The sequence below is a fragment of the Cebus imitator genome, unplaced genomic scaffold, assembly GCF_001604975.1.
Source record: "Cebus imitator isolate Cc_AM_T3 unplaced genomic scaffold, Cebus_imitator-1.0 Scaffold206, whole genome shotgun sequence".
Lineage (NCBI taxonomy): Eukaryota > Metazoa > Chordata > Mammalia > Primates > Cebidae > Cebus > Cebus imitator.
Genome location: NW_016107521.1, coordinates 1,944,823 through 1,970,702, shown reverse-complemented (window position 1 = coordinate 1,970,702; position 25,880 = coordinate 1,944,823). Strand labels below are relative to the sequence as shown.

General features: G+C 42.1%; 1 protein-coding gene across 1 annotated transcript in view; it reads right to left on the bottom strand.

The window, feature by feature from the left end:
- PSMB7 (proteasome 20S subunit beta 7) overlaps positions 1–25,880 on the bottom strand; it is a 61,313-nt gene that overhangs the window by 25,678 nt on the left and 9,755 nt on the right. The window contains exons 5-6 of the mRNA XM_017548358.2: positions 25,762–25,877; positions 5,167–5,225 (exon numbers count right to left, since the gene is read on the bottom strand). Of these exons, the coding sequence (XP_017403847.1) occupies positions 5,167–5,225; positions 25,762–25,877 (175 nt within the window). The remainder of the gene's footprint in view (positions 1–5,166; positions 5,226–25,761; positions 25,878–25,880) is intronic.

Sequence of the window (25,880 nt, the reverse complement as noted above, 5' to 3'; positions counted from 1 at the left end):
CGACCAGGTATAAGCACAGTCCCTGCCTGAAAAGAATGTCCAGGCTTCTGGCAAGGGAACAAACAAAAAAAAATAAAAATTACAAGACCACTTGTGGTAGCGTTTAGGCCAAAACTGGGTGAGAGCTTTTGAGATTTTAATGTGCCCTAAACTTACATGGTTAGTTGAAACTCAGGAACTGAGTGCTTTTGAGGAAAGTCATGGCTCAGATAACTTACAACAGCAGAGGCCATCTTGGGCATTTACGAATCCCAGCTGGGTTTCACTGTTCTGCTTTTTTGGGCTCTAATTTCCCAATGAGCATTTGCCCTTTGCACCATCTGCATTTTCCCTGTGTTCTTAATGGGGTGTTTGCTTTGCTGACTCTGTGCCCCAATACTGCACGCTATTTGAGAAATGTACTGGTTACTGTCCTCTGATGTCTTGAAAAGATGTTCAGCATTTTCCCTTCCATTTCCCACGTGGTTTTGGTAACTCAAACTAAGCTCAGGGTTATCCTGCTGTCTCAATGCAACAAACACATACTGAAACCTCAGGAGCTATGAACAGAGATGATTTCATGGCCAGCCCCTGCCCTCAAGGCATGGGGGAGATGCCCCTGAAAACAGCTAGAAAACAACAGGACACGTGTGTACAGTGGAGCACAGGGACACAAATAAATGAAGCAGCAACTGAGGGCACTGGTGGCAGGCACCAGCGGTAAGGAGTCCACGACCAGCCAGTGCATGCTGTATTCAAAGAACGGTGAGCAGACAAGAATGGCCAAAGGGAACCTTTGTTCCCCCAAAGTTTAATCCTTGGGCTTACATGTGATGGTGTTATATGAATCACTTTTATTTCTATTAATAGTATGTACCCACTTTAATGTGTCTTGAAGAAAAATATAGGCTGGGCATGGTGGCTCATTTGAGCTTAGGAGTTCGAGAGCATCCTGAGTGAAAAAGTGAGACCTCATCTCTACTAAAATTCAAAAAAATTAGCCAAGCATGTGGTTCATAACTATAGTCCCAGCTACTTGGGAGGCAGAGGCAAGATCACCTGAGCCTGGGAAGTCAAGGCTGCAGTAAGCCCTGGTCATGCCACTGCACTGCACTCCAGCCTGGGCAACAGAGCAAGACCCTGACAAAAAAAAAAAAAAAAAGTAAAGAAAAATATAACCAGTACACCAAACCCAGGATTTCAGATATAAACTGTATTTTAAAAATAAATTTAAATTAAAAAGGTGAACCAAGGTGGTTGTGGGAAAGATGGAGAATGAAACTGACTGGGAAGGGGCTCTGAGGGGTAAAGGAAATGTTCTCTATCTTCGTTTGAGTGCCAAAACCCACTGAACTGTACACTCAAGATCTGTGCATTTCATTATATGTAAATTATACCTTAATTTATTTAAAAGTGAGTTAATTTAAATTTTCAAAAAAATTAACAGAGCAGGTGGCACCTGGATATGGCAGAAACCTTAAATGTAGTGTGTAAACAGCAAGTTCAAAATGCGATAAGTTGGCCCTGCCTAATAAATGTTCTAGTGGCTACAGTTTAAAAAGCAGAAATAACATTTTATTAATATTTTTATTTAGCCAATATACTTAAAACAGTACCATTTAACATATAATCAGTATAAAAATTATTGAGACCTTTTAAAAGCTTCCTGTATTAAGTCTCTGAAACCCAGTGCGTGTTTCCCACTTACAGGCCCTCTCAAGTGACATTTCAAGCGCCTGATAACCACGTGAGGTTAGTGCTGGACACTGCAGCTGGAGATGATGAGAACACAAGAAAGGTTTTTAAGGAGGGAGGAACTTGTATTCCATAAATATTATAGTCCAAAGGCCCAGCGCTATCCAAAGTACAGGTTTGTAGATGAGGAAACAAAAGACTTTGGGCTTCCTCTAGTTTGTTGTTTTAACAATAAAGCCGAGAGTTTGTTTCGTGCATCTGGCCGAAAAATTACTGTTAGTCAAACAATTTGTTATTACAACAGCCTAAAACTGCCCGTTTGCAAGGCAGTTCTCTGTGAGTGAGTGGCAGTTACTGTCCTGGCAATCCATTCGAGGTGTGAAAAGCAGCAGTGCTGTTCTCCTGGCTTGCTGTCTGAGACACATCCAGAAGCCTTTCCACACTGCAAGGAAACAGCAGGCTTAGTCACCCAATCCTGTGGTCTCTAATTAGGCAAGAAAAGTTATCCGGGGCTTCTTGACACAGAAAGAAAGACAGTCTCCCTGGAAAGAAGGAAAATTAAGCCAAATTTTGGAAATTTTAAGCCAAAATGTCTTTGTTGTTATGAGTTCTATACAAATGCAGAGCCAGAAATGACAGACACCTTGGCTGAATCTAAAATGGTGTCCTCTCCACTTTGCTAGGCAGTCTCAGCCTTCATTTAACATTCACCAAAAATAAACAGTGTGGTCAGCATAGTTAGTGGCTTGGTCTTCACAATAAATATTTTCGACTATTAACATCTCTTTAGATTTTTAAACAGTTATCTGCTGATAGCTGTTATACTATGTGCCTTCTGTTTACTTTTAAACTCAATCACTAAAGAAGGACATACCACCTTCACCTTAAAAAAGTGATTTTCGTCTGGGCATGGTGGCTCACACCTGTAATCCCAGCACTATGGGAGGCCAAGATAGGCAGACTGCTTGAGCTCAGGAGTTCCAGACCAGCCTGGGCAGCATGGTGAAACCCAGTCTCTATGAGACTTGCTTCAACACAGGAGGCGGAGGTTGCAGTGAGCTGAGATCATGCCACTGCACTCCAGCCTGAGTAACAGAGCAAGACTTTTTTTTTTTTTTTTTTTTTTTGAGATGGAGTCTGGCTCCGTCACCCAGGCTGGAGTGCAGTGGTATGATCTCAGCTCACTGCAACCTCCACCTCCCAGGTTCAAGGGATTCTCCTTCCTCAGCCTCACAAGTAACTGGGATTAAAGGCGCCCCACCACCACGCCCAGCTAATCTTTTAATATTTTTAGTAGAGACAGGTTTCACCATGTTGGTCAGGCTGGTCTCAAACTCCTGACCTCAAGTGACCCACTTTGGCCTCCCAAAGTGCTGGGTTTACAGGTGTGAGCCACTGCACCCAGCCGAGACTCGTTCTCTAAATAAATAAACAGATTTTCACTGATTGTCAGTGTGCATGCGGTTTCAGTAACTTAAGTGAATAAAAACCAGTTAACTAAAATTGTGCATTTAAATAATCAATCTGAAATAAGAATATAGTCAACCTGTTTCAAGGTCTCACAGCTAATACAGAACCATCAAGTGCTCCTAGTTATGGACACAACTGATCTAAGAAACATTCTTCAGATTGACAATATCAGAAGTTCTATTGAAGGGATGCTGACATTCCCCTTACTTCCCAAAATCACATCAAATATTAAATTCACGACCTTTGAACCATTTCAAATCCAAACTCAAAATAAGGTAAAATCACTTTAATGGAATGTTAAAGTCACTTCTAATATATCTCACACTCTCAATTGTTCCTGCAATTCTCATTTTTCTTTAACACACAGAGGTCCCAATCAACTGGAAACAGACGAAGCTTTCAAGAAAATTTGAAAAGATTAATGTGTTTTAAGGAAGGGTATGGCATTAGTGAGGTGAATTTCTAAACAAAACAGAGTCTACCTCCCCGTACCTCTGTTAGTCCTAATGGATGTGTAGAGCCTTAGAAACTACTCTCCTATAGTCAGAAGACTGGGGAACTTTTTTTCTTTTTTCTTTTTTATGTGACCTAGTATTAATATATCCTATTTTTTCTCTATATATTAAGAAGCCCAAACAGAAAATAATGCTGATATGGGAATAACTGTTCACATTGAGAAATGAGAAGAGGCTCCTAATCTCATTTATAGTCTATACTTGGACCTGTTTACTACTCTTAATTGGAACAAGACACTATCATTTTTAGTATAAAACACCTAAATTCTATACACCATGTTTTAATTCCTGCAGCTATCCAAGAAGAGAAGAAATCTAGCCAAGTGACCAAGTCACTTATTTGAGCTATCCCCATGTACTGAAGGTAGGCATCGCAGCAGAAAACCCCTGTCTGTCCTGGCTCGTCAGTATCTTTAATCCTACCTTCTCTGGCTTTCACAGCACTTGGTCCAAACCTAAAGGGCAGAGAGAGCTTCAGCACTCCAAAGACACTTGGCGCTCCAATGACAATGAGATGACGGAAGAACAAAATACTTTTAATATCCAATCTTTTCCAAAGATGACTGGACATAAAGCACTGTCAAAAATCAATTGCCAGAGACATGCTTTGGTACCTAAACAATACTGCCAAGTCAGAAAGGGCAAAAACCTACATACTAAGATATAGGGTAAACCACTCATAAACTACTATTAATTGTTGAAAAGAAACTGATAACCCCCCACCCCCAAAAATTAACAACCATCAAAAAAGCTTTAGCAGCATGGATGTAGTGCAGTGGAGGAATAACGTGGTACCATAAACGATCCAGGCTTATTCAACATTCCAGCAACTGTGACCACAGAAGAGCTATGCATTTGTTCTGAAGATGTAGGGTATGGGGGTTGGGACAATCCATCATTAAAGCAGACTTAAGCGGAGTATCATTCAGAAGATACCACCTTCCTCTACCAACAGAGAAAATACCATAAAAGAACCTCTCATACATGTATTTGAGACACTAGATCATTACACTCTGAGATGATTCTGCCACATGCATGGTCTTGTCCCCATCTTCTGCCAGATGCATAATCACCTATAGGGATTTTTTAAACTGCCTCCATTTTCAGGTCAGGCCTCTGTAACATGCAAAGACGTACACAGTTTCTCTATTTTTTGTAAGAGAAAACAAAAACCTGTCATTTTGAGATATCGTGACACAGAAAACTTGGTGCACGAGGAAACATCCCACATTACCGCCACATTTACAGTCAAGAAGATTCCTAGACAGCCCAAGGCCCACAGCAAAAAGCTGGATAGCGCCAGCGCCTCAAGCCCAAGGAAGGGCACAGCTGGGCCACTACAAAAGGAAGCTGGTCTCCTCGGCAAACAGACCATCTGTGCCAAAGAACACTCCAACTAACAACGGTGCTGTACAAGCTTGGGAGGAATCGGCAATCAATCTGTAGATGTTCAGGATAAAGCCAGAAAAATACCTGAAAGAGAATAAAACTGCAGGGACTTACATACCTCCATGTCTGGCTTAAACTTATCTTCAAATACAGCCATTGCTGCCAAGGAGCCAGAACCTATAAGGAAAAGGTGCACTTTTAGTGTATTTTATGATATCCCAGCCTCTCCATCTCAAGTTTACCTAGAGGCAACAAACACAGCAAAACATGCCCAGTGTCTCATTCAAGTACGGTGTAAATATTAATTCTACAGGGCCACATAAACCAGGTAAAAACAGTGCTCTTCAAAAGCCTGGAGTCACACTTACCACTATCTAAGGTAAATCTGCAACTGGCCCTACTTCTACCACTGACAGGTATAATTGTAAATTATTCACAATAAAATGCTGAAGCATGAAAATGAGGTTATAGAGAATTTGTATTTTTTCAGAAAGTGACTACCACGTAATTTCCCGTGTTCTACGCTGTGAGTCTAGTGTTCCATATTGTGCCTTGGCAGGCTGCTGGGTATAGCACTAAATACCAAGCCAGTGCGAAAGAAAAGATTGTTTTAATGAGCTGGCCCTGGTAGAGTCACCTTGACACGCAGGGAAGAAGCTACCGCAGCAGCAATGGTAATAGGACCGCGAGCAGCAGCCACCAGGTTATTCCAGCTACAACTGTAAAACACTTTATTGTGTGGCATTTATTTGGAGCTATTATTTTTAGTTTGTACTTTGAAGAGTAACAGCTGAATAGACAAAATGACAAAGAAACAAAAATTTATTATCACAATAACAAATGGCTGAAAGGTTAGGCTGCATAGATATTAACAGATAGCAAATTTATCCCTACAAAAGTCGGATATAAAGGCATTACAAATAAGTGTGGGCTCCCTTTGAATGGATGCAAAAGGCAGATCAGCACTACTTGAAAATTTAAATTTGCTTTGTTCAGAAACCAGAGAATCTTTAGAAAATCATCATCTTGTCTTTACAGGTCCTGGTAATATTTCAGGATACTCCACTTTTGGAGAGAGGATAGAGGTGCCCACAATTTTTTACTCCAATTAGAAGATTTTTTTGGCATTTATTACTTTTTAACTTGTTTTGCATAACACTATCTATTTAGCTGGGTCACAGAGAAAACCATATTTTCTATTTAAAATGATTTGTGTACATCGCTTGACCACCTCAATGGTTTAGCAAAGGAAAAAGGCAGCGATTAAACAGTTTCAAATGAGGTGTCCTGCTGATTTTATCAAGTCTGCTGAATGTATAATGAAAAAGGAGAAGCTGACAGCAATGCCGCGTTGAGAAAATACAGACTACCTTATCTGAACCATTTAAGGAGGTCCAATTATAGATCAAATTTAAAGGGTAGAAACAGCAGATTTACAGACACAAATCAATGAACATGGTAATCCCAATGAATATGACAGATACTCCTGTTAGGGAATATTGCTGCGGTTGAGGATCATTACCTTCACAGTACCGGATACATCACATCTAAAGCAGTGGGAAGCGTCAAGTGTAGACCAGCATTACAAGCAATGACTATTCATTTAGGCTTTGGGAGCAAAAGGCAACCCCATTTTCCCCCCTCACAATTTTTTTCTCCTTTAAAAAAAAAAACTAAAATGGTGATCTAAAGGGACATTAAAAGCCCTCTGAAAAGGAGATAGAAATTAAACAGATACAAAACTAGCACACTCAGATAAAACTAGCACATATGTGAGAGCAAATTCAGCAAAACAAACCTCTGAATTTCAAAGTAAACATGTCCTTGAAGATGTGGAAACAGGGTCAAACTCCACCAACGTTTTGTGAGTCACACATTTACTATGAGATTCGGGGGTCAAGGGGGAAAAGTCACCTAAGTTGCTGTTTTCAGGCCCAGGTGAGAACCAGTCTCAGACTTCCTAGTAACAGCAAGCTGGTTTGTGTGGAAAGCAGAAGACAGCTGCCATGAACGAACACGGCAACTGCAAATGAAGAAATCCCAGGAAAAACATACTTCTAGATATAAGCCAATCCTGCAGAGCATTCAAGAGCAGGCTGCTTCCAAGAGAGTCCAAGAATATCTCCACAAAGAGCCCAAGGGTAATCAACCAGAGGCCAGAAATAAACATTCAAAAAAGGACAGGGAGAAGGCGGGTATTACCTAGGAGTTAACAACTTGTGGAAAACTGTAATGAATTATTGTTAAAAGAAAAATCAAGCTTATCTTAAGGGTATTTTTCCTTAAAAATCACTAGCGGTTTTTTCCTCTGGGGCCATTCTTTCTTTGGCATTTCACAGTAATTTTTTTTCTCTATTTTTCCTAGGCACATATATTTCCTTCTGCTCAGCTTCACTCAGTAATTTAAGAAATGAAAAATATTTCCCTCCCAAATAATTATTCCTTAAAAACCTTTTTCCTGCCTAGAAACAACTACAGACAAAATTTCTATAAGTGGAAATAACACACTAAACCCACAGACTCTTGGAACAAAAGAGTCTCCGCAGTGTGGGGAGCCTTTCTATTATCAGACAGGCAATTTTGTTGTTTTGTTTTGAAGAACTGAAAGGTATAACATGAGTAAACATAGGATTCAGGATTCTAACTACACCGTTATTTCTGGCTTCCCCTTTTTATACCTCAAAGACAGACAGACAGACAGACACACACACACACACACACACACACACACACACTCACTCACACCCTCCCCCCGCCCCTCTTGAAATTTTCTGAAAAGCAGGAGCTTCCCAAGCTTCCCAACCTGATTCTGCTTCCCATGAAATCAAAAACAAGTGGGCCCCAAAATAAACTTGAAAAGGAAGAGAAATTCAACATTAAAAATAATTTCTAAATCACTTGCAAATTAGCTCCTGCTCCCAGCTTTTCAGGAAAGGAAGACTTTGGCGCCCCCTTTTCAGAAATACACAGAAGTGTTTGGAGACGGAAAACCTGTCAACAGGTTTCTAGGTACCTCTGAGTGTGTGTCTGCCATTTAGAAAACTGCAGTGAGAATTTCAAATACAACTGCAATTGCACAAAGTGGCAAGAGAACAGAATTTTAAGGCAATGCAGTAGGGGACACAAGGAACAAGAAGTTGGCATTTAGAAAAAAAAAGACGGTAAACTCGGTGAGACCAGTAATTAACGACAATTTCATTCAAGTTTCCTAGATACTGGTCCAACATCCAAAACTATACACAATAAATCACCAGCCACATACCATTCTAGTGCAGCCACCATGTGACCTGTAAAATGTTAAAATATTATATCCTCTTTTCTCCATAAACCATTAATAATGCCCCGAGACATTCTGTTATTTCGGCATCAACTACCTAACTTGGCACTCTCTTCATAAACAAAACCAAGGCGAAAATCTTTTGAAGGATCATTTGCTCTGACTTTTTATTCCAAAAGCAGGGACATCTTAGACAACAGAACTGTCTGGTTTCCCATTAAGGAATAGATACACAGAAAAGCCAGTGGACAGTGTGGCCAGGGCCGGGCCTCTGCGGCACACTCAAGTATGCCAGCGAAGGAAAGGCACGTCAGAGAGAACATGCTCTCCACAAATGCAGGCTATGCTCCACGAGCAAGGGTGAGGCCTCCAAGAACTTACACTCCAGTCAGGAGGAGAAGGCAGCCAAAGAAGAAGAAAGGCCTTCTGCTGAGCACCTGCCATGTGCCATGCAGCCTATTTTATGTCATTCCATCATCCTCATAGCAACCCGCTGATGTGAGAAAGCTTCTTGTCTAGGACTACAGGAAACAAGCACAGGGCAGGATTCCTGCCTCAGCTGTGACCCCATGTCATGCTCTCATACAGAAAGTCCTACATGCCACAATACAGTTGAGAGAGGACACGCAAGACCTTCCATGACCAGGTCTCTACCTCCTTCAGCTCCCTCCCCTCCCCAATACATACACGTGATACTCCACTACCACCACTCTGCCCACGATTTCCTAAATGCCCATGCCTGTTCAAGCCTATCTCACACTGCATACAGCAGCCCATTTGCCCCGACAGTCCACAGAACTCCCAGTCACCTTCACACTCCAGCTGAGAGACCACCTTTTCCTAGAAGCCTTCCTTGGTCACCCCCACAGGGTCTATCACTCTCATGGCTGCAACTTGTCCACCCTTTCCTATCTGCAGCCCCCATCCCCAACAGTCTCTGACACATGGCAGCATTAGGCGAGATGCTTACTGAATTAAGCTGTACTAAACTGTGAAGCCAACTGTCCAAATGAAGGAGCCAAAAAAACTCTGAGCTGGCCCTGATGGAGTGAGGATAGCAGTAAATGCTTGGTAAGGTATAAAGGAATCTTTATTGCCTAGTTTACCATACTAGCCTGAATATAAGACAAACTCAAGTGTAAAGTCAGTTCAATTTTCAAAAAAGAAAAAAGGCTTTAAAACCACAAAACCAAGTCCTATTGTATGTCCTAGTCCAGTCCAAACCACTGTGATATCATCGGAGTGAACAGCCCTTCCTGGATTTCTGCATTACATTAATACTACTGACGTTCTCGGTCTCATCAGTAGTTTCCATGAAGCTGCTCCTTAGCAACCTTCACCAAGCCTGCCTTTTCAGCATACCCACAGTTACTGAGTACTCAGTATTGCTTCCAGAACAAAGCTCTTTAAAACAGAAAAACAAGGTGCAATTCAGTGACCAGTACTTGGAGGTGACACATAGTGAGGACACTCTGACAGCCACCTAGTTCCCTCAGACTGACCTCCTGCATCCACTGCCCTCCTCCAAGCCCACCCACACACCCTGCTCAACACTCCCAACTCCCAACCCACCCAGGAGCCGGGCTGTGGAGAGAGAGGGAGGCAGGGAGGACAAAAGGCTCATCCCCCTTCCACCTGGGGAGCACTCGCCCATCCACGGCAGACACTCTCCATGGCTGCTCCAGCTAGGTGCTCTTTCAAAGAGCTCCTCCTGCAACCGATGCCCTGTGGAGTCCTAGAGAGAGCACTCAGCCTGCTTCCCAGCTCTGTCACGGCCAGACTCACCCACAGACCCTCGAGAGGATGCTCTGGGTCACCCACATCTGCTGAGCACCAGGAGAGGGGGTCCCAAGCACTAGTTCCACAAGGATCACATCTCCAGCCAGTCTTTTAAAATCAAACATCTTATAACAGCAGGCCATTGGCTTATAAAAAAAAAAAAATTACTAGCTCCTCTAAGAATGTAAAATAAAAGCTCTGAAACTCAGAAAAACACATGCAGAACACTAATAACTAAAAAGAGTTCACAGAGAAATACATCAAGACTCCGACGGAGAAGACAGTAGTTTACAGAAGAGAAAAGGCAGAGGCCTATATACACTAAGCAACACTAATAAAGTTGACTAGCAATCAAAGAAGTATGAATCGAAGTAAAATAATTACCTTTTGCCTTTTAAATTAGCAACGATTAAAAAGAACAATAGTGCTGACAAAGGTGTGATCAAATGGGCACTCTGACGCACTTGGAGAAGGAAAAATGGGTAGAACTCTTCGAATGGGCAATTTAGAAACACCAATTGGAAATCACACAGCTATACATACCACCAAACCGGCAAGCCTGTTAGGGACTTATTCTAACGAAACACATGGACAAGTACCCAAGTCACGTATCTAAAAAGATAATTGTTTGTAGTAGAGGGGAAAAAAATTCCTGGGAGGTAAATGTAAAGGTTCAACAACCAGGAGCCAGGAAAAATAAACAATAAAATACTTATACACAGTCATTAAACATGACAAACTAGAAGTACATTTTTTTGGCAGTGGATAGATACTCATGCTATAATATTTAGTTGGGGAAAAACATGTTCCAAAGCAAAACTGACAGATACACTTATGCAATATATATTATACAAACCTGGAAGCACATAAATCAAAATATTAAGTTTATTTCTGGGTAGTGCTATTTTCTTTTTGTTTACTTGTATTTTAAAATTTTTATTCAAAGTGTATGCATTAATAGCAATTTTTTAAGGTATAATGTTGGAGAAAATCCAACATTACGAAGGAATGGAAAAAAGCAAAAGACAAGACTTTGCTAGCTGTCATAGTTTTTCTGTACAACAGCAGCAGCAGGCAGCTTAATCCTTAAATTTGTATATGAGGGCCTAAAGGTCAATCCATGCATGAGTCAACAGACCCAAAGAACAGCAGCAATCAATCATCACAAACACACACACCATGTCTCTCCTTACCACCGTGCTTAGGAGGGCTTCCTTAGGACTGTCTTAGAGGTACAATCATCTTAATAATAAAGTCTGCGGCCAGGCACGGTGGCTCACACCTGTAATCCCAACACTTTGGGAGGCCGAGGCGGGCAGATCACCTGAGGTCGGGAGTTCAAGACCAGCCTGACCAACATGGAAAAACCCTGTCTCTACTAAAAATACAAAATTAGCCGGGCGGGGTAGCACATGCCTGCAATCCTAGCTACTCAGGAGGCCGGGGTAGGAGAATCGCTTGAAACCAGGAGGCAGAGGTTGCTGTGAGCCGAGATTGCGCCACTGCACTCCAGACTCGACAACAAGAACGAAACTCCGTCTCAAAAACTAAAATAAAATTAATAATAATAATAAAGTCTCCTGAGCATTTCAGCATGGAGCTAGACCCCGCTTACCCAGAAGTGTGCTCAGTCGCAAACACAGCACAGAACAAGCTGCAACAGAGGCACACGGTACTTAAGAACTTTCAAAGCACAATCACGTCAGTTTTGCTTGCTCTTCAGGCATGGCAGGTAGTAGTAGCCCCACTTTACAAAAGGAGAATAAAGCTCAGAGATAAGGAATGTGCCCAGATCACACAGCCAGTGATGAGTAAATCTGGGATTCTGAAGCCAGATCGTTCTGAATTTAAAGTGTGTGATGTTCTTTCCATTCCACCGCGTTTGCCTCTTAAATAGCAAAGCCAAATGCTTGAAATCAAGATTAGCAAGTAAGCCTGGGAGAAGGAGCTATCTTTTCTTAGCTCCCCACCCCAAAAAAGCATGCTTTCAAACTTGCTTTTTCTTTAGATTTCAGCTAAACGATTACCACACACATCTGGATATAGTTAATTTGTATTGTTTTGCTTGGAAATTCAAATGAGACTGGAATTTAGTTAAATGTTTTAAATGATTAAACATATGCCAGTCACTGTTTAGCAATGCCACTCAAGTATCTGTTATAACAGCATTTATTCTGAAATAGCCTCATTCAAAAAAAAAAAAAAAAAAAAACTAAAATTAGTCTCCATTTTCTAAAACCTCTGAAAGTGTTTCGATCTTAGCTTACCAGGATTCATGATTCACTCTGAAACTAACTCTTTCAGAGACAACAATCCAATTCAGGATGAAATCTGAAATTTTACAATCTAGATACTGCTTTTACTTGTTCTGTACATTTAAAAATGTGTTATTTTTCTAAGTCTGAGTTCACTAAAATACTAAACGAACTTAGCAATTCTATAATCTATGTTATTAGACATGCTAAAGAAACAGTAAAAGGCTGAAATAATTTCCTAAAACCTGCTGCTTCTAAGTCAAATGTCAGGAAGGACTTGAAAGGTAGAAATTTGCTTTTTCCATTAAGGGCTGTGCTCACTAACTCTCAAATTGGGAAAGGGGAAAATATTTATAGAGGGTCTTAGGTCCTGAACACCGAACTCAAGTACTGGGAGTATTTGCCCTTTTATAGACAAGAAAATTGAGACTCAACTGGTTTCAAATGGTTTGCCCACGGCAGTAGAGTCAATGGGAGGTGGAGCCAAGATTAAAGCCTAGGTCCAGTTCTGAAGCATGGGTTCTTAAGCTCCTGCACCTTTCAGAAGGGCAACTTCCCACTCTTTCTTCAAACAAACCATTTCCAGGTCCCCACGCAGCAGCAGCAGGCTCTGGGAACACCAAGAGGCACAAGAGGTGGCCCAGCCCTGGTGCTCCCTAGCTGGGCACATCACTCCGAGCTCTGCAAGGCTGCCAAAGTTACTCCAGGAGGCACAAGCAACTGCATCAAGCACAGTGTGAATGCTGCGACCGTAAACCAAGTGGCACAGCAGCCCTACCAAACTGGGTTCCTTCTCTGCACAAAGGGCAGGGGACAGGAGGCGCCCTCTTCAAAGGGTGGCTCTGAGGTTTGCATAAGACACTGCATGCAAAGCAAAATGCTGGGGACAGTAAAAGCTCAAGAAAAGCCGGCTGGTGAAATTCCTCTCCGACAAGGTCCTGGCCCTCTAGGCAGCTATTTTATACAATCACTCTCGGCAAGTCCCAGGGTTGGTGGCTTTCACGGAAACAGAGGTCTTCAGAATTTCTTCTCAAAGTCATGAAGTTATGAGAGGCAGCAGGAAACGGATTTCTACTGCTTTTCCCCAAATCAATTTAACCAGATCTCAGGGAAAAAAGCTGCCCCTTCTGCTAAAGAGGGGTCCATTTTAAGCAGCCAAGGACCTGTTTGCCACCGTGGCCTGCCAAGGTGTAAGATGTATGCGGCGATAACAGAGTCACATACACAACTTTCTAATCCATCAGTGTCAGCTCTCCCTGACAGAGCGCTTACTCACACTTGCTCATTGTTAGTCAACTGGCCACTCGTCCTGGGTAAAATTTGGTGCTTTCCACAGACCCACGGACTGGGATCATTTTTCACTCCACTCCTGCCTCTAAGGCCTCGTCTCCTGGTACCGGTGCTCGCTCTGGAGGCCGACAATGCCAATGTGTGCAGAGCTGATTGATGAATATAAAACAGGGCCGGTGCCGGGGGACCAGTCCAGCCACTAGAGAGCGGTGGAGCACCTCTTACTGCTTGGTAAAACAGACGCAGGCTTTAAATGGTTTAATTGTATGCACGCATTTCATTATAAGTCTTGGCCAAAAGCTTTCTGGCGAGGCAAGCCAAGCAATCAGACAATCTTGCATCGCTTGCTGAAATCCAGATTTGTCCTTTGTCAGCATAAACAGTTTAATTTGATGTTTTCACTCCTGAGTAAGCACTGAGTATTACATTTAAACCCCTCATGAGGGGGAAGAATGCTTTTTTTTTTTTTTTTTTTATCAGCAAATGTACCTCAATGTCAAAGTCTACCTTTTATTCCCAATGAATTAAAAAAATTATTCCATTTAATATGCTAAAAATATTTCTTAAAGTATCCAATCATTTCACTCAAAAACCAATTCCTCAAAAAATGGAATTCCTTTTCTAAATGTAATGTAGTCAAATAGGAGTTAAATTTTACCCTAATAATTTAGAACACCACTTGAAGGGAACAGGGATTTTTCTTACAATTGCAACTGCAACATCTCATTGACCTGACAGGTTATAAACACTTATTCTTCACAAAAGACTATCAATCAAGGCATCAGGACCTAAAATGTGAAAGGTTTTATTAATGCATTTTAATGAAATGTCAAAAGATATGGAGAACATTTTTTCCTTAAAACACAGGAGTCACCTACCTCTACTGACGGGATAAAATGGAGGATGAAAATTACCCTAAAATGCGCCTATCTTTATCAGTCCCCCACACCACAAGGTCCCGCCAAGAAACCCAAGCTGAGTGCAAGGCACGCCCTGCCCTCCTGCTGCAGGAGTGTGGGGAGCCGGCATCTCTCAAAGGTACCCTTTACTCGGGTCTACATTTAAAAATAGCTTCCCAGATTTCAGGGCATTCCACTTTGCAGGCCTTTTCTAAGTGTTCATGGCCCTCAGAACCCCCAAAGACCAAAGGAGCATAGATTTTAATAATTTATAGAGCACACCTAGCTTTAATCATAAGATGGATCTTTTTCATAGAGCTTGTGAGCAAACAATAAGAAATCCTGTTTACCACAAAAAAATGTGTAGCTCCATCAATTTTCTCATTTTTAATTAATTAATGGACTAAATGGTATTATCTTCATTGTATGAATGGAAGAAGCTGAAGTTCACAGAAAGGAAGGAGGCTACCCAAAGTCATGCAGCCAGGAATGGGAGATGGGGGCGTGAACTCAGAATATTCTATGAAACACACAGTGAAGTCTTCTGATGCCTAAGATGTCTGACCAATGAGGAAGTAAAAGGCCATCAAACACTAGGTCATAAGTGTATAAAGGCGCTTTCCATTAGCAGGGGCGACTCTGGTACAATTCTGAAACCAGAGCAGGTAAAGATGAGCTAGCTAACCTGACTCTCTCTTGGTGGGGTTTAAAGCAAAGAACTTTAAACTGTGAGCATTTCCTTTAACTGTTCTGAAAAGTGCTCTGGCAAGGGTTTTTACTTGGTTGTAGGCTAAGGACAGTTCAAATCAGGAAACTTCGTGGTAAAATGTCAGAACAGGAGAAAAAAGAGGAAGAGTTCCCACACATTAATTCAATACCTCACCATTTTGTCTATAAAAGGCATTTAATATTTTTTTTACACAGAATCAAGAACAAAATCCAATCTAATTAGAACAGATTAAGAACTGGCAAGGGCGGACTATATTACATTCCCTGTAACAATATGATGAATTTTAGAAGTAAATATTTTCTCATTTCCTGATATAACGGCACCATCTATTGGCTTAGTACCACCTTTGCAGCAACCAAGAAATGATGCATTCATTCAACTTTCATGTGCTTTTGCTTCCCAGTTGTTTTATCCTGCCACTCCATTGCAACATAATTTTAAGATATAAAATCCATTCACTGCACATTTTAAATCTTCTAAAGTACATCTTACTTATATCAATTAAAGCAGGAAAAAGTGCCAGAAAAATCTTGAAGAGGGCTGCACACAGAAAAATGTATTGGCACTAAAACTATCAAAACACTATGCACCAAACATCTACTACATGCCACATACAAGAGATATTTGGTACCTCACTTCATGCTCACACATGAAGTAAGCATAGGACAGTCCCTCAGGTCATCATGTTACAAAAGAAATCAATGTTCACAGTCAAACAGCTAAATGAATGTTGGACTTAAGATCTGAACCCAGGCTGAGCGTAGTGGCTCACGCCTACAATCCCAGCAATTTGGGAGGCCAAGGCAGGAGGATCGCTTGAGACCAGAAGTTCCAGACCAGCCTCGGCAACACAGTGAGACCCAGTCTCTACCAAAAAAAGAAAGAAAGAAAAAAGCAGTGGTGGTGCGCCCATTGTCCCAACTACTCGGGAGGCTGAGGTGGAAGGATCACTTGAGCTCAGGAGTTGGAGGGTACTGCGAGCTATGATCATACCACTGTACTTCAGCCTGGGCGACAGAACAAGACCCTGCACCTAAAAAATAAAAATCAATAAGTTAATATTTTTAAAAAAGATCTGAACCCAATCTGACTTCAAAAACCAGTTTTCACTCAGCCACACTGCCTCAAAAAATGGCCAAGAGCAACATACGCACGTAAAAAGCACCCAGTGATTTACAGAGCGTGTGCACATAAAATGCAACATTTCAGCATCCCAACAACCCTGTGACCTTCCCAAGTCAAAAAAAGTAGCTTCATTTTAGAAAGAGGGGTTATGAGGTTCCAGAGTTTAGGTGACTAGGCTCTGGTCAAGCAGAGCTGGGACCAAAGCAAGGGCTTCCACCTCTTTTTCTAGAATCCTAGGTGATACTTCAGGAGTTTACAGAAAAAGCCCACTCTAGTCACTGGTTATGTGGACAAAGCTCCTGCCGGAATAGGGTTTCCTAGACTAGCACAGCTCCTCCCTTGCCCAGCCCCTGGCCCACAGAGAGCACAGACACAATCCAGTTCCGACGGAAACACATGCTTCTAAAGCCTCTTGTACATAGTCAACCGCATTGCTGACCCCAGAACAGACAAAAGAATTTCCAGCAACACACAGCTATGAAGTCCATACATATGCCCTCTGAGAAGGTTTTTATAAACTAAATAAACATGCTATAAGTTTGCATCCAATTTAAGAGTTGAAAATGAATATGGAAGAAACATTTGCAAACTTAAAAGTGGACTAATTTCACCCAGTGCAGGATAACTTTCAAAATCAAGTCATGAGGAGATATCAAAACATCTATACCAAGGTTGTACTTTAGTATAAAAATACAGAAAAGGTTGTACTTTAGTGTAAAAATGGCAAGTCCAAACTCCCTATCGATGTTCCTAAGTTCTCACTTAATTCTAAGATTCTTTTGCCCACAAGGTGAGACATTCAGTATGTTTCCTACTCTGTCCCACATCTTTCAAACTGCTTGGGGGCCCTGTAAACTGGGACTTAGGAGGTGCATTCCAGTAATTAGGAAACTGTATAACCAGTTTATCTGGAGAGAGAATTTTACCTGGATGGCCCCGGCAGTGACCCCAAGTCTTCCCTAATGATGCATACCAATGTTTATTCCTTAAGTTAGTATTCCTAAATTGTCCAAGGACCTCATTTTCAGGAATGTCATGCTTGAAATTTTATTCATGTTAATTCTCTATGTGGATAAGCAGGCAAAAACAAAAATTTTATATACCTTGCCCATGCTGCTTCAAGGAACACTGCCAAGCTAATAGCAAAAGATGGTCCCCAAGCTTCCTCTGACACCACTTCAGCTTGCCTAATAAAGAAAAGCTGGCAAGTTCAAAGAATAAGCTAATTAATCTGAGAATTAAAAGAACCCACATTATGTCTATAAAAACGTAACTAAAATGCTTTCCCTTTCTTAACAAAGTCAAAAAATTTGACTTGCCTAGCTTTTATCAATCAAATGAATCCATCACCAGCAATCTCTTCCAAATTACTCTCTTAAAAAAGAAGGAAATGAAACCAAAGGGATCCTTTTTCTTTTTGGAGAAAAAAACCACACGCCACGTACCAACAGGAAAAAGTCAGAGACTGAGGTTCCCATTCCAACTCATGTACTTCCTTGCTGTGGTACCGTGACAAGTAACCTCTCTGAGCCTCAGTTTCTTCATCTTTAAGACAGGGATGATGGTACCCACCTCACAGTGTTGCAAAGATTATATCAGTAAAGCATCCCACACCAGGTGCAGGTGCCGTAGGTGGATGAATGTTGATCTCATTATGGTCAATGTCATGTCTACAAAGAAGGTTTTAGGGCAGAAGCTATGGGGGGGGGGGAGCACCACAAGGAGTCTGATATATTAGTCTCCCAAGTAAACTCTCAGGAAGGCCAGTCCTCAGAGAGGAGGCTCGAGGAGCCAGCGCTCGATGCAGATCGAGCTGTGCCCGCAAGTTAAAGAGGAGCAAGACAAGACAGGTGTCTTCTATTTAATGTAAATTAACAGCAGCCTTCAGGCGCCTGGCTAGTCGCCAATTCAGGCCCATGGGTAGACAAAATTTAGACACCCTTGTCTTCCGGTTAATTTGTAGCTTCCAGCTCTTACTGTCAAATCACTCAGGAAAAAAAAAAAAAAGGAGTAATTACAAAGTTTTACTTTTATTTTTCATAATAAAAAACTCAAAATCTAACTAAAACATGAGAATTCAGATGAAATATTCATTTTCTCACTTAAGCTACAAAACAGAAAGCCTTGATTCCACAGCGAATGCTAATGTTCCATAGAGGCATTTCATTTAGGAGGAACTTCTATTTTATCCGGAGTCTGAGGTTTGGTTTGTAGCTCACTCAAAATAAGGAGCATGAATTAAAACAGAGTCAGGCCAGGCACAGTGGCTCATGCCTGTAATCCCAGCACTTTGGGAGGCTGAGGTGGGCGGATCACTTCAGGTCAGAAGTTTGAGACCAGCCTAGTCAACATGGCGAAACCGTGTCTCTACTAAAAATACAAAAATTGGCCGGGCATGGCTAATTACAGGCACACGCCTTTAATCCCAGCTACTCAGGAGGCTGAGGCAGTATCACCTGAACCCGGGAGGCAGAGGTTGCAGTGAGCCAAAACTGAGCCACTGCACTCCAGCCTAGGTGGCAGAGTGAGACTCCATCTCAAAAAAAAAAAAAAAAAAAAAAAAAAATTCCACATTTTGGAAATTCTGAGTTCTCTCTCAAATTCCAACATCCCGCTCCTCACTCCCTCAAAAGGAAAGGAAAGGGGAAAGAAGGGGGTGGAAGGGGAGGTGTCAACGGGATGGGAAGGGAAACAAAAAATAAGAGACAAAACAACAACAAAAATCAAACTCAGATTAGGAAGAAAGGCAGCCCTGCACAGCTACGACCACAGAACAATGACTGAAAGAAACTCAAAGAGCCACAGAGACAAAGCCCAGGCCAGCACAAAACCATGATCTTACGTTCTCTGTAAAGAGCTCCTCTTCATGGTGGAGTTGGATTGGAAAGAAACAAAAAGTAAACATCATGTTGTCTTGGGGTAGTAAAATTGTGGAGACATATATATATATATATACACATACACACACACACATATATATATGTATATGTATATATATATGTATATATATATATATATTTTTTTTTTTTAATTCTTTTGCCGCAATAAGGCTGTTTCAGTAAATACTGTTTTCAACATGCAGGCAGAGAACAGTCAAAAATACAAAAACAAGTAAGCGCACTTTGGGAATTTGTGTAAACATCTGTAGTATTCAGACGCAAGGCTTAATAGTTAAGTAAAATCACATCTGTAGAACGATCAAATCACAGCAGCTGTGTTGTACTGGGGCTTGCCGGAGATGGAAGACAGGGTTCAAATCCCAGCTTTGTCACTTACGGGGCTGACTGCCACTAGGTTAAGTTGCTAAATCTCTCTAAGCTTCAGGTTTCTCATCAGTAAAATGGCAATAACAGCATCCCTTACACTGAATTTTAACTGAAAATAATGTGCCAGCACCCAGCAGACTCTGGCACAGAGACATTCCATAAATATGCTTTAAATTTAAAATAATAGTAGCTTAAACCAAAAAAAAAAAAAAAAGTAAAAGGACCTGTCACATTTACAACACTTTAGCTAAACTCGGAACACACAAATGGAACACAATCTAAACCCAATGCATTCCAGGGGTACTGTAAACTGCTAGTTCATAAACAATGAACAGCAGCTAAGGTTTCTAACGTGAAGTTTCATTCTTTAGCACAAACAAGTTGGAGAATCAGAAAATTAATTCACCATCGAATATTCATTGAGTTACACAGGGCTCCCATGAGACCCTGGGAGTAAGGCACAGATGCTGCTCTCGGAGGGCTAGAACTGTGCATGGGCAAGAGGGACAAGGCCTAGGGGAAGCAGGCAACGTGGGGCCAAGGCCTGAGTCCTGGGATACTGCCTCACTCCTGGGAGGGACCTGCTAACTCCGCTGGGGGCCGCCAGGAGGGAATGGTCAGGGTGGGGAGGAGGAACACTCCAGGCAGAAAACGTGTTTCTGAAAGAAGGCAGCAGTGGGTGTTAGACTCTGTTCTGGGGAGGGCCAGGGGCCTGTTGCCACAGAAGCCCAGGACACAAAGGAAGGAAGAACAGGAAATGAGATGAAAAAAAGGGCCTAGAGCCCAAGTGAAAAGGAGGTGGCCCCAGGTGAAGGAACGACTGCAACACCACAGCCAAGAGCCAGCAAGGAGCTGGCGCTGAGGAAGGCCGGGAGAGAATGACAACAGAATAAAAGGTTAGCTGGTTTCTAAGAGGTCTCTGTAATGTGACTATCCCCACCGCCACTGGATTCGTTCGCACCCTCAACATTTCTGGCCAGGATGCCAGCTCCCTCCCTGCTCCAGGCCCCTCACACCAATGCTCCCCACAGCTGTCAGCTGCTCCTTCTAACAAGCAAAGCTAATCCTCTCATTCCCTGGCTTGAAAACTGGAGCTGGAAACCTCCAGGACAAAATCAAAACAGCTCCGCCTGCAGCGTCTAGACCCCCAGGGCCTCGCTTTCCAGCCTTGCCTCCGCTGCACACTCCACAACATCCATCCCTCTTCCACCCTCCCCAACTCTGCTCTGCCACGCCCCCTCCACGAGTCCCTTGCCCTAGCCCCACCCACTGCTCCTGCCACACCCATGCAGCACACTCTGGCCTTTCAGTGCTTAACTACACAGAGCCCCTGTGCACCACAGGCCCAAGGCCTATCCCCTGGGGCTAAGGGGTGCGTGGCTAATTCCTACTCATCCCTCAGGCGTTTAAGTGTTCTTTCTTCCCACTTTCGCCCATCAGACTGGCAAAAATACTCAGTGTCCACGAGCTGATGGGAGACAGGCATCCTTGTATTCTCTACTGGGAATATCAACTCGTGCCAGCTTTTTGGACAGCAATTTGGCAATAGCTCTCAAAAGGTAAAATGCACTGTCATTTCTCTGGGCTGCCCAGCAGCTGTATTTCCTGCCTATGTCCATCGCCATCTGAGCGGGAGGCTGAGCTTCACTAATCAGAAGCACCCACCTTCCCCCGGAGGAACTCTCTGGCGGTGGGAGGGATGGCAAGAAGGCTCAGTTCTGCGGCAGCCAGGGCCCAGCACCAGCTGTGCCCACAGTGTAGACTGAGACACTGTTCTTGGCCCCAAACCCAGTTCTTGCCCTCCCAACTCTGTTTGTGTGCCACCTGCTATACTTTCTCAAAAAAAATCTCTCTTCCTTAAATCATCCGGTGGCTCAACTGCAACAGAGAACGCTGGCCAAAACATGTGTACACCTTAATCCAGAAATTCCACTGCTAAGAATTTATCTAAATGAAATACGTATTTATACAAGTAGACCAAGATGCATTTGTTACCAAAATATGAAAAGCAAGATATTCAACAGTAGAAGAATGGGTCAGTCAAGCATGGTATAGCTACATAATGCAATTCTGTACAGCTTGCTATTACAGAAATTCTACAGGCCTACATATGCTGATACAAAAACTTCTTCCAAACAAGTTAACAGTAAGAGAAGAATATTATGTATAACATAAGCTCATTTGTGTTTTTTTTTTTAAACGGGTAACTAGATGACAGAGGAGATTCATGAAGGTGTATCAATTTTCTGGAAAAAAATACAAAAAATTCCTAAAAGTGGTTGCTTTGGAGGGATATGAAGGAGACTTTTCTTAGTTCTTTATCCCACTTGAATGTTCTGTCACATTCATAAATTACATTCATTAGAAAACGCCTGAATGTCACTTGTTCAGAAAGGACTTCCCAAATACCCTCCAGCCACACACTCCTTCCTGTTATCCTCTCTAATGACTGTTCTTTTCCTCTGGGGCACTTAACATTCTTCTAGATTAACGTGAATTTACCTTTCTATTGCCTGTCTCCCTCACAAGACCAGGCTCTGAGGCAGGCACCAAGTTGACCACTCACATTCCCAGTTCCTAGCAAAGTGCTCAGCACGAGTGATGCTAAATACACGGCTGACGAATGAATGAAGAGATCCAATCCTCCTTTTAAGACTGGGCTCAAATGAAGCTCTTCCTGAATTCCCCCAGTTTGGAAGTGGCCCTTTCTCCCTGGGGCCCTCTCCTGCCCTTGTCAGTGTGTACATCTGCGTCCCCCATTAGACTGAGTATCTGAGGACAAAGACCCTGGTATTCACCTCTATCTGTGCTGCCTGCGATGGTGTCTTTACACAGAAGGCACTCACTAAAGAGCTCATAAATGAACAGAGGAACAAACAAGATCTCACAGTAACAATTTACTTGGGTATTAAAATCAGATATTACTGATGTCTCATTCTCCTTCATCGGGTATTTTAGGGCAGCAAAATCTGTGTGTGTGGAGTCAGTGGTTTCTAAACAGAATTCTCCTATAAACTCAGAGCTGTGGACCCACCACCCGGAATTCAAATTAGACTTGGAGAGACAGGAGGTCACCGCTGGCCAGGAAAAAGCACAAAGTAGGTGGCAGAGTGATGTATGCAGACACAAAGCTGCTACCTACTCACTTTCAACAACTTTTCCTAATGCAGCTTTATGCTCATGACACAAATTAGCACAGTTCACAGGCAAAAGAAACCAATTTTCCCATTTTACAAATGAAGCGGCTTTGTATCAATGTTAAACTTCTTTATTTCATGACTTTACCAAGGTGACAAAAGAGAACATCTTGAAGGATTCAGAGGTGAAGCGTTGTGGTGCCTATTTACTGTCAAATGGTTCCCGGCACACCCAAAACAATGATAGTGGGAATAGCAATGGGTGTGAGAGAGGCAGAGCTAATGTGGCAAAACGCTAACTGACAGATCTGAGGAAAGGACAGATCAGTGTTTGCTCAACATTATTCTTTCTTTTTTTCTGCAAGTCTGAAATTGTTTAAGTTAAAAAAAGAAGAAATAAAACTAATAGAAAAGGTTATTTCACCTTTACCACCATTTAAAGGTATCAGCTGGGGGGAAATACAAGCAATACTTTAATGGAGATAAGAAATACATTTGAATAAAGCAATTCAGAACAATTCTAAAATTACCGTATCTTCATTTTAGAATAATTACAAAGATTCATCCGTATGGTATCTAGGGGTAAATCATCTCTCCAACAAACAGTGAACATCTGTTATATAAAAACCTTGTAAGAGGCTAGTTAACAACACAACGGCACAGCAAAGTCTCAAACTGGCAATTTCCAAACTACTCAAGGCAGCAGTTTTCCTAGCTGTGGAGCCAAGACGCCAAGACAGAAAATATGAAAGAGGTAAATGACAGCTGGAAAAACACCAGCTACACACCATACACACAACCTGTTCGAATTTCTGGACCTATGCAATTTGACCCAGAAGCGTAACATAAATGTTACAACTTCAAAATCCCAATTCTTCTAAATATAATTGTATCACTATTTTTTGCAGTCATTAAAAAAAAAAAAAATTATCAGCGGCCTATAATCCCAGCATCCTTGGGAGGCCAAAGCAGGCAGATCACCTGAGCCCAGGAGTTCAAGACCAACCTGGGCAACATGGTGAATCCCCATCTCTACAAAAAATACAAAAATTAGGCATGGTGGAACATGGCTATAGTCACGGCTACTCAGGAGGCTGCAGTGGGTGATTCACCTGAGCCCAGGAAGGTTGAGGCTACAGTGAGCCGTGATCGCACTGTTGTACTCCAACCTGTGCAGCAGTGAGAACTTATTAAAAAAAAAACAAAAAAACACCCTATCTAGCAGCTAGAGCTAAAACATAAATGTGCAAAGTTAGCAAATGAGGACAAGAAATGGGGAAAAAATTACTATTTACAGGCCAAGCATTGGAGCAGACGCATTATATATGTTATTTCCAACCATTACAACTTGGTGTGGTCAGTATTATTGGTACCACTTCACAGGTGAGGAAACTGAGGTTCAGACAGAAATCAAATACTCCAATCCCTCAGAGATTAAGTAGTAAAGAAGGACCACGATCACTCCTTTAGGTCAAAATGTACCAGCCAAGTTTCCCATGTGAGGCTTCTACTCTAGACTTCTACTCAAGTCTCACCTTCTTCATAAGACCTCTCCTGACTTTAAAAAAAAAAAAAAATACAAATACAAAATAGAGTCTCACTCTGTTACCCAGGATGCAGTACGGTGGCCTGATCACAGCTCACTGCAACCTCAAACTCTTGGGCTCACACATCCTTCTGCCTCGGCCTCCCAAGCAACCGGGACTATAGGCACACACCACCAGACCCAGCTAATTTTTTGGGGGGGGTGGAGGTGGGCAGGGTGCAGACTGGGTCTTGCTATGTTGCCTAGGCTGGTCTTGAACTTCTGGCCTCAGCCAGCCCTCCCACCTCAGCCTCCTAAAGCACTAATTACAGGCATGAGCCACCGTGCCTGGCCCTTTCTATTTAACACTGCCATCTGCCTCCACTCCAGCCCCTGCCCACCATTGCCACGTCCCCTTATCACGTGTGAATTATAATTTTTTGTTTTAAGATCATTGCAAATTCATATGCAGATGTAAAAATAAGTTTCCATATGAACTTGACTCAGTTTCTCTCAAAGGAAATTCTTGTGTAACTACAGTACAATACCACCTATATTACTTTTTTTCTTAGTATCACTTTCTAATGCAGGCTTAGTAGCCCTTATACAAAATGCTAGGGACCAGAAGTGTTTCAGATTTCACGTTTTGTAGTATCAGCATTATACTTAACCAATTTAGCATTCCTAGTCCAAAAATCCAGAATCAAAAATGCTCCAGTGAGGCTAGGCGCAGTGGCTCGTGCCTGTAATCCAAGCACTTTGGGAGGCCAAGGCAGGCAGATTACTTGAGGTCAGATGTTTGAACCAGCCTGGCCAACATGGTGAAACTTCTGTCTCTACTAAAAATACAAAAAATTAGCCGGGCATGGTGGCATGCAACTATAGTCCCAGCTACTTGGGAGGCTGAGGCAGAAGAAATACCTTGAACTTGGGAGGCAGAGGTTGCAGCGAGCTGAGATCACACCACTGCACTCCAGCCTGGGCAACAGAGCGAGACTCCATTTCAAAAAAGAAAAAAATAATAAAAATAAAAATGTTCCAATGAGTATCATGTTGGCACTCAAAAACTTTAGAATTCTGGAGTATTTCAGACTATAAAAAATAAATTCATAATACACAGGTTGTGTAACTGTGTATTATATATGTAAATGTTTATAACACCTGTGCATTGTATTTCTCACAGTTGTTTATTGTCTATTTACCCTAACTAAAATATAATCTCCTTGAGAGCAGGAATCACTATCAGAATTGTGTTCACTGCTAAGCACCTAGAACAGGGCCTCATCTGTACTAGGGACTCAGTAAATATTTGCTGAATGAATCAAAGCACTGTATTGCACCTCCTCTTCTAAGAGAAAACAGACCAGCTGTTCAGAGAAACCACCTTGGTAAATAAGAGTTCTGAAACGTCAGGGAAACGTTATACTCACCCATGGTGACATAAGGCAACTTATCAGTTGATCCGTGAGGATAGATACTGTAGAGGTGAGGTCCAGTAACATCTACTCCGCCTAAAACTAGGGCTGCACCAATGTAACCTTGATACCTG